We start from the raw sequence: 9,195 nt of genomic DNA, 5'->3' as shown, positions 1-9,195 counted from the left end.
ACGCGCGATTTAATGACATAAGAAAGTGCAATTAGATAATCACTTTTACACGGAAATCGATGCAGACATTACATGGTGTTGATTTAGGGCATGGCAGAACAGCTTTCGTTTTTGCGTAATTCATCAAGAATGAATTTTCAAGATACTCATAAAAATTTATTCTTAATGAATTTTCATTTTCGAATTTTCATTCATTCATTCATTTTCACTCATTCTTGATGAATGATACCCATAAAAATTGATTCTTGATGAATTTTCACTCTTGAGTTTTCATTCATGAATTTTCATTCTTGATGAATTTTGGTTTGGTTTATGGGGTTTAACGTCCCAAAGCAACTCGGACTATGAGGGACGCCGTACTGAAGGGCTCCGGAAATTTCGACCACCTGGGGTTCTTTAACGTGGACTGACATCACACAGTACACGGACCTCTAGAATTTCGCCTTCATCGAAATTCAGCCGCCGCGGCCGGGATGATGAGTATCTTGAGGGATTATGAGTAAACCCCAATAAACTAAGCTAAACCATCAGATAATCATACCAGTAGCCTCGGGTCACTAGTGTCTCGAAATCATATCAGCGTTACTTTGTCATTTCGCGCCCCAGGCAACGTGCACGAGGTGTCCCCGTGATCAGTCATGCCACCGCGGGCATCTCGTGTAGTCTCCGTAGCCCGCTCCGCGGATACGCACGGTTAGGGTTTGCCTGACCGCACAGAATTCCTTGAGCGACAGCTCTGTGCAAAACTCGAGATTCAGCCCGCATGCGTATATGGCATTGAAATGACATTCAGACTTAGCAGCAGCCTGAAGTCAGATGCCGAAGCATACTTTGACTATGGGCAATGCAATGCTGTCTTTAAATTTGACCCTGGTCGTTTCCAAAGTGCTGCTCATCCCAACATCCCCCCCCACCTAAATTTGCCACCCCCGAAATTTGACCGTCATCGGTTTGGACCAAAATTGATGTCCAGGCTAATGGAATATGCTCCATACGATGGTAGTCTCCAAAATTGACTCGGGCCACTCCTAAATTTGGCCCACCCGCGAAACTTGACTTTTTATGCGTAGCATATTGCAATCACTCAGTTCAGCCCTTGGGCGCGGCCGGGCAGCTACCAAACCACGTGACGTGACGTCACGTGGTTTGGTGACGTCACGTCAAGTGGTGATGTGACGTCACCAAACCGCGTGAAAAAAGAAAAGAAAATAAAAAAAGGAAAAAAAGAGAAGACAAAAGAATAAAAAGGACGGCTGAGCATGGTGGCGGTTGCCACCGCCCCATTTCAAAGGGGGCGCTCCTATCCATCCAGCCATCCATCCATCCATCCTTCCATCCATCCATACGTCACGTAGGAAAAGCTGCTGAGAAAATCGAGTGTCGCCAAGCAATACCTCACGCAAAAAGACCGCGCAATATGCAACGCATTCATGGCTTAACCAAGCTAAGCCTGGGCATATTTTTTAGGTTGGGACCAAAATCGATCGCCTGACTAATTCCACTATCGGCATCACGACAGTAAATTGGTAAATTGGTTTTTGAGGAAAGGAAATGGCGCAGTAATTGTCTCACATATATCGGTGGACACGTGAACCGCGCCGTAAGGGAAGGGATGAAGGTAGGAGTGAAAGAAGAAAGAGATAAAGAGGTGCCGTAGTGGAGGTCTCCGGAATAATTTCGACCACCTGGGGATTTTTAACGTGCACTGACGTCGCACAGCACACGGGCGCCTCTTGCGACAGTCATCTACAAATTTGACCCAGGTTAGTTCCAAAATTTCGCCCCTGCCCCCTACACCCCTGATATTTGACCTCGGCCGATTTGGACGAAAATCGATATCCAACCATAATTGAGCATGCCCGCGGCACAGTGGTGACATCCGAATTTCGACCAGGCTATTGCCAAAATTTGTCCCTTGCCTCCCCCGCAATTTGACCTTGGCCCGAACAAAAACCATCCCAGCAAACCAAAAACCTTTCAGAGATGTCTAGCTAGACGTCTCTGAGAGGTTTTTGGTTTTCTGGGATGTAAGACCATAATTGAGCATGCCCGACACGGTGGCAACTTACGAATTTGGCTCCGGCCGGGACCAAGATGCTATCTCTTGACCTTTGGGTATAACCGTGGTTAAACACTGCCTAATTTTTTTTCTGTGAGCTTGCTCCCACAAACTCTTGTCCGGGACTGTACGTTATGCAGGAATAATTAAGAGAAAAGATATAAATAACAAGAAGCCTTTAGGAAAGGATATAGTTTCTGTAAAGTTCCCAAATCACAGTAACCCTGTTTTGTTCAAGTTTGCTCTTGAAGAAGACACACATTTTCTGCTGTCTTTCATGTTCCCGACATGCACGGTGATGGGCAGTTGAATTTAAAGAAGTTCCTGGAAACTGGGCAGTACGCCGACGTGGACTTCAACGTGAAGTCGGAGAAGTATCCTGTCTCGAAGACGTTCAAGGGCCACCGACAATTACTGGCAATGAAGAACGAAGTGTTCGGTGCTATGTTTTACGGCCCGCTCGCTGAAAAAGCCACTGTGGTGATCGAAGACCTTCACCCTGACGGCTTCTACGGTTCACTCAAGTAGGTCTATTACACTTCACTCGACTTTTTTTTTCGTCAGAAGTGCAAAGCTCTGCTGGATTCAGGAAGCTATAATCCCTGCCATGTTTCTATGGGGCACTTCAAATAAGTGTTAGGGGAGGGGGTCGATGTGGATTAACGGGAATAGAGAATGAAAAGGGGTTTTGTCACCTGTGGGATAATTTGTGAACAAATTTATAGCACTTTTTCACTGCTACTCCCCATAACCCGGATTGTTTGCAACAAGTTTTCATCACCCGTGCGTGTGCCCTTTAAAGCAGACTTGTGACATGTTTTGTGACTTGTGACTTGTGACAAAAACTAGTCAAGTTGACTAATCCTTTTCTAAAGCCTAAAGAACCATGCGGTATCAAGCACCGGGATCCTTTTGTAGCATGTGTTTCTGGTGTGGTCTATGACATTCCTCTATCGTGTGGCTCTAGGTGCATCGGTCAAACTGGCCGATGTCTGAACGAAAGATTACTGGAACACAGGAGGAAGGTAGGCAATTATAGAGACGGTAATCTTTCTGAACATTGTCATGATTGTGCTGTAAAGAATAAGAAACCATGTAAACCTGTCTTCAGCGCATGCAAGATTGTGTCGAAACATAGTTGTCAGGATGTGAGAGAGATAATAGAGGCAGATTTGATTACAAAAGCCGGTTCATCCTGCGTCAGCGCACCATCTGTCACACTGACTAAAAAGGAAATAATGTTTTTGGGAGCAGCCACGTGATGTCGGCAGGGCTATCAGTTTGACGTCGTGCAGCAAGGTGTATAAAATTGTGCTTCTGTATCAATAAACCTTCAGTTGAAAGTAAGCGCTCGTGTTGTCCAAGTCTCTTCTCTGTCCGTGTTTTTTAGCGCTTGTACGTGTCTGTTTGAACTCGAGTATTTCTATACAAATTACGGGATATTGTGAGCAATGACCTAAATATAAAAAAAAGTGATGTTTATTTCTATTCGTTAGCTCGGGTAACAAACAATATAAACAAATATCGACGAGGGCACTGCCATTCAGACGGCTGGACAGTGTTCGGGAAATTGGCTGTAAAAACAGTTTGGAAATTTTTGTTCTCTTCAACGACTCATTAGTTACAAATGTGACGCTAATGAACCATAATTGAACACCGTTTCAATGAGAATGGATCAAAATTTCATGTTCGTTTTAGATAAAACTCAAATACATGTGTCCTCATCGCATCCTTGTCAACGGCATGATGCGGTGAGCGGTTCAATCGCCTTGATGCCTCATTTTTACTGATCAGCATCTAGGACTTCTCACATAAATTAAATTGGTTGTACAACGTTGTAGTGCCCTATATTACACTTCCCTGCAGCTGCTATGGCAACAGCATGTTTTAGTCGTTCGGTGAACGAGTAATGATAACCCGCTTTATAAAACATCAAGGCAGTCTCCACCTGCTTCTATTCTTGTTCTGCTACTGACACAAAAATATACATAAATCGTGCTTCGCATTTCGGGCTTAAAGGGTCAGTCTACTCACCGAGATGAGTGTATAAATAATGGCATATTCTGGTAGTTGGCACCCTATAACATCAATAACGAGGGGTCTGCGCCCGGTTTAGGCAGGAATTTATATTTTATTTCGGCGTTAAAAGTCGCGTAAAAAAGCATGGTGGCGACCCCAAACGTTCATTTTCTTCAAGAAAGTGGTAGTCTTTTTTTGTAGAAGCATAAGTGAATATACTACGTACCATTTGTATGCCGCAATGTCAGAGAAACACACGTTTTGTTCTAGTAAACTGCAGAAGGCGTACTGCTCGCTTTTTCTGTAAATCACATGAATATTTATAGTTACACGTACGCAAAACGCAGGCACATTCCCACTTTTAGTTCAGCGTATGCTAGCCGAGACGCAAAAATAAACTCAGCCTATAGTGGCGCTATCTGGTCATCAGGACGGGAACCATTGCTGTAAACAAACGGACTCTCCACTTAAGCCTAGGAGCGAGAGAATCGTCACTCTAATTATTAAAATAAAGCAAATTTATCCCTTATATGTTTTCTTAGAGGCGAGATGGGACGAAGCGAAAGACAGGCGCTCCATTTATGGCCAGTGAACGCACTGAAAAAGGCAGCAACAACGAGAATTCAGTCCGAAGCGAGAGGTCCGGCTTCGACGGGCGCCGCCATGTTTGTCGCCGCGCGGCGGAAATCCAGATGGTTGCCCGATGAGACTACCATCTCATACAGATGTGTTCTCACATTAATAAATTCTATTTTAAAATGTTCTACCGCACTCCTTGGCACCACAGCTGGCTAAACGGTAATTTGAGTAAAGAGCTATCGGTTGCCGCAAAGAAAATATGGTCGATAAAATTCAGTAGACTGACCCTTTAACCTTCATAGGGTAAATTGTTACTCTTTACAGTTTCTTTTGAAAAATGTTGTAGAACTTTGTTTGATAGTATTGCCTCTTATCGCAAGACAAAATAAGCCTGACGTTAATTAAGAGGCGCAGGTAACATGACTGACCTCCGTACACTTGGCCTTTGTCAAAGGTATCCAGCCACAAAGTGTAGTTGCGAACCATGCAACAAGGCATATAACGGCGCCACTGAACCTCCATAGTCCTGCAGGATGAAGAACAAGAATCTGTTTACCCCCAGGGATTTGGAACGACAGGGGTGTCCTGTGGAACCCTGTTACAGGACAACTGTCCTGTAACAGGGTTCCACAGGAAATCCTCGGGGGACACCTCTTGCAAAAAATATACATACATGGCCATTATGATTACCTTACACAACATTACCGTATTAAGAGCTGACACTGAACCTCGTTTCAAGTTACGTGAACGCATATTCACATTTTTTCTTGCAGGTATCTCTACAGGGGAAAACCCATCATCAGCAGTGTTGAGGAAGCGATCTACACAAGAGCCGCTGCAGGGAAATACTTGGTCCCGGAGCTGGAGCTTGCTTGTACACTCTACATCAAGGCCAACTTGAAAGCCAAACAAGTGTGTCGGGTCATCGACTGCCTAATGTTGAGCGACGGTGGAAGCATCGACGACGTGGTTGACGTTCTGTTGAAGGAGAAACCTGAGGAGGTGCTGTTGTCGGATGCCTTCACCGACTGTCATGAGCAGACAGTGCACTACGTCCTGGACAAGGTAAGGGGTGTTCTTTAACATGGGCCTGGGTGGTTCTGTTTGATGGAGCACCAATGCGCCAAAAAACTTCATTGAATGAAATAAGGCTTAGAAACGGAAAGGTGGTGAGATCAGCCAGAAGGATGAAGCTTTGGGCATAGTTAATCCTGTGCATCGATCTATAATTTCTCAAGTCCTTGAGATCCCATTTCTTGTAGATTAAGATAATTTTACTGCTAGTCCAGGCGTCTGCTGAGCTTGAGGTCATGAGACGTTGCGTATACAAGGTAGCTAGTATCTCTAGCACAATGTCGCCACCGTCCTTAACAAACCTGCAGTTACTTGGTCTTCCTCTGGCGATGATCACCTTTGCATTGCCTGTAAGCCTTTCTACAATTCTTTAGTTGCCCCCGGAATACGCATTACCTCTGCACTACAGCCTATCTCAGTGGCAACCTGATTATTTTTCCTGCAGTCCAGCTATGTGTAGGATACATCGACTTCTTTAACAATCTTATCCATATTGCTAATGACACCGACATTCCTGACTCTTACTGCATGCATCTGATTTTTGTCTATGCCTAGTTTTATCTTGGCTGCTTTTGTGAATATATACCTCTGTGCTTTAGAGCGTGTTCAATTCTTTCCATACTGCACTTCCTCATGTCGGTTACCTTAGGCTTATAGATTAGCTCTGACAGTTTTACAAGCTCTATGCTCTTGACAGGGCTCAAGGCTTTCATCAGACCGTTCGCCTCCCGAGAGACCTTGCCGGTGTCTCGCTTAGCTGTCTTGCCCTCCACTTCTAGTGCACAATCCGCAATGATATTAATGCGATATCATTTGGGTTGGCCTCTTGCAAAACCACCGGGTGTCTCCTTAACAAAATTCTCTTATTGGTGGAGGGGGTTGTGACGTCATCAGCACCACCAAATTATCAAATCTGAGGACTATAATATTCAAGTACCTTCCCTTGGATTATCATATGGGATTATACCAACTCGACCCACTCTTCCACCTTAGCCTGCCTACTAATTCACTTAATCTGCCAAGTAATCCACCTTATTCTATATTCTGCGGTGGGCTTCTTCCAAATTTTGGGGGATCCTTTGGAATATTTGGGGTAGAGCAGCTTCAAATCTTATCTCATTTTCTTCTTTAAGAATGTGATCAAGAAGGCCCGAAGATTTTTGCAAGGTTATCGCTTGAATGCTAAGGTCATTATCCTCGGTTAATCGAAATATCGGTTCTGCAGCGACGTCTTGTTACCCTCATCTTTCCCTCTTGCTGTTAAGTCGCCTATGTGTTTCCCACTCATAAGCTTTTTTTGGTCTCTGTTCAAATGTAGGTTAATTCGAGAGCTCATCACATCCTATCAATGCTACATCGCATCTTCTTAAGCTTCTGCACGTTGCCGTGATGACATCTCTAAGCGCCGCCGCGGTGACTCAGTGGTTATGGTGCTCGGCTGCTGACCCGAACGACGCGGGTTCGATCCCGGCCGCGGCGGTTGAATTTCTTTGGAGGAGAAATTCTAGAGGCCCGTGTACTGTGCGATGTCAGTGCACGTTAAAGAACCCCAGGTGGTCGAAATTTCCGGAGCCCTCCACTACGGCGTGTCTCATAGCCTTAGTCGCTTTGGGACGTTAAACCCCATAAACCAAACCAACCAAACCAACATCTCTAAGCGCTGCACACATCTCAACCGCAGGTGACGAACGTTCCAGAGATCTGTGTCCTCCTTGCCGTTCACCGATGGGCCCAAGACTACTGCCAGAGGAGCGCCACTACTGGAAAGCCCGCGGATGTCAAGACCGTCATCGCTCCTTTCTTGCCCAAGCTGAGATTTCTGGCCCTAACTCTGGAGGAGTTCGTGTCATTCATCTCTTCCGTGGAAGCCGGTAGCGTGTTGGCAAAGGACGACACCTTCGACATCATGAGCGTGATGATTGGCAACGGGTCCGTCGAGCTGCCGTCGTGGGTTTGCCGTGAGAAAACGCCTCGTTAGGCGCTCCAGGAGAAAATCCCATTTGTTTAATTGAATATTTTATTGAAATATTTTTGGCACGCTGCCACATAACGTTACGCAAGTCATGAAGCGTCAAGCTTTCTGCCTGGAGTTACGTTTCGATTGACGCAAATTTTTACTTGAACGTGTTATTCTGATCACATAAGGTTGTGGTTTTAAAGTTATAGTATTTGAGAATAGCAAACATACCCACTTTTATGATTGCCAAATTTCGAGCGTGAAACATTTGGAGGCAGTTTAACACTAGCACAGCCGTGTGCTGAGGAGAGCAACCTATACGTATATGTTTGTGTTTCTTTTTTTTTTTAGTGTAAGGCGATTCGTGCATGCCTGCATCGCACTGCGTACTGACTGGGAAGAATCCACGATTTTCACTGGTCTGGTGCTCAAAATCACTTGTTTAGTTCAATTTTACATAATTTATGCTAAGCAGTTTTGCATAAACGATTCATTCTTACGGCTCATTCTTACTGCACCGCTAAATCAGGTGGTCATAGTTACATACCAAGACGTTCGATACGCTAAGAACTTAAAAAGTGCACGTGAGCAGTCACTTTTACCAGTTTCTGCTGGACAAATAGCTCATCAATGGATACTCTTGCTCTGATGGTCGTGGAGAAATTTGGAGGAGAAAGACTTCTATACCTAGTGTAGGCGGGAGATGGTCTAAAGCACGCACGAAATGAACAGGGTCACTTGGATAAGGTCTGTTCAGGAAAGTATACACTGTAGAACTGCGCAGAATTTGCAGTATGACCAGCGTTGTTGCCAAGGCGCGTGGCCGAGCTCCTGTACCACCCGAGAGTCCTATGTACTATTCATTACCCCCGTTAAATTTAACGTCCAGATGCGAACGTTGAAAGCCTCAACAGCAACCCCAGACACACGTTAAATTTCATAAACTTGTTGGTGACTTGTTTGTCACAAAAATGCTCTTGATGGTGCCCTAAGTACAAACAAACAACTTACCTTGAACAGTACCGCCTTTTTTTGCTGTTTTATATAGCACTGGAGATTACCACAGTTTGATTTCGCCACTGAATGCCTGTGCAAGGTTGGGCGTGGTCAAGCACACATCGACCAAATCAGTCTGCCCCTGTATGTTTCATCACCACGGAGGCATTTTCTGGCGTTTTCAAATCTCAGGGCCGCACTGTTGCCACCAGCAGCAGATTTCACAAAATATTTTTCTTCTTTTTTTCTGTTCTCGTTTTAACCTTAGTGTTATATCGTTCTACTACAGAATGATTGAAGTACGCTAGATTATTCAAGGCTTGACATGTGGTTTGTGTGGCCTTGATTTTTTCCTGTATTAAGAATTGCTCAATAAACAGCCATACGATTAACTCTGTGGTTCTAACAACTTTACAGGCTCCGTCACAGTCTGATCACTTTTTCACCGCCCCGCTCAGTGGCTCAGTGGTTACGGCGCTCGGCTGCTGACCCGAAAGACGCGGGTTCGATC

At 44.9% G+C, this 9,195-nt stretch overlaps 1 protein-coding gene across 1 annotated transcript; it reads left to right on the top strand.

Moving 5' to 3' along the window:
* The first annotated feature begins 2,108 nt into the window (after positions 1-2,108).
* Positions 2,109-8,529, top strand: LOC149332972 (BTB/POZ domain-containing protein 6-like). The gene is made up of 3 exons (XM_089558513.1): positions 2,109-2,583; positions 5,431-5,722; positions 7,413-8,529. Exons 1-3 carry the CDS (start codon positions 2,348-2,350, stop codon positions 7,707-7,709), a joined length of 825 nt encoding a protein of 274 aa, XP_089414639.1. The 5' UTR covers positions 2,109-2,347; the 3' UTR covers positions 7,710-8,529.
* Positions 8,530-9,195: the final 666 nt, after the last annotated feature.

This window comes from Amblyomma mixtum, chromosome 8 (genome assembly GCF_055824585.1).
Source record: "Amblyomma mixtum isolate Tamu chromosome 8, ASM5582458v1, whole genome shotgun sequence".
Lineage (NCBI taxonomy): Eukaryota > Metazoa > Arthropoda > Arachnida > Ixodida > Ixodidae > Amblyomma > Amblyomma mixtum.
The sequence above is the reverse complement of the archived record's forward strand: the minus strand, read 5'-3'. Positions and strand labels throughout refer to the sequence as shown.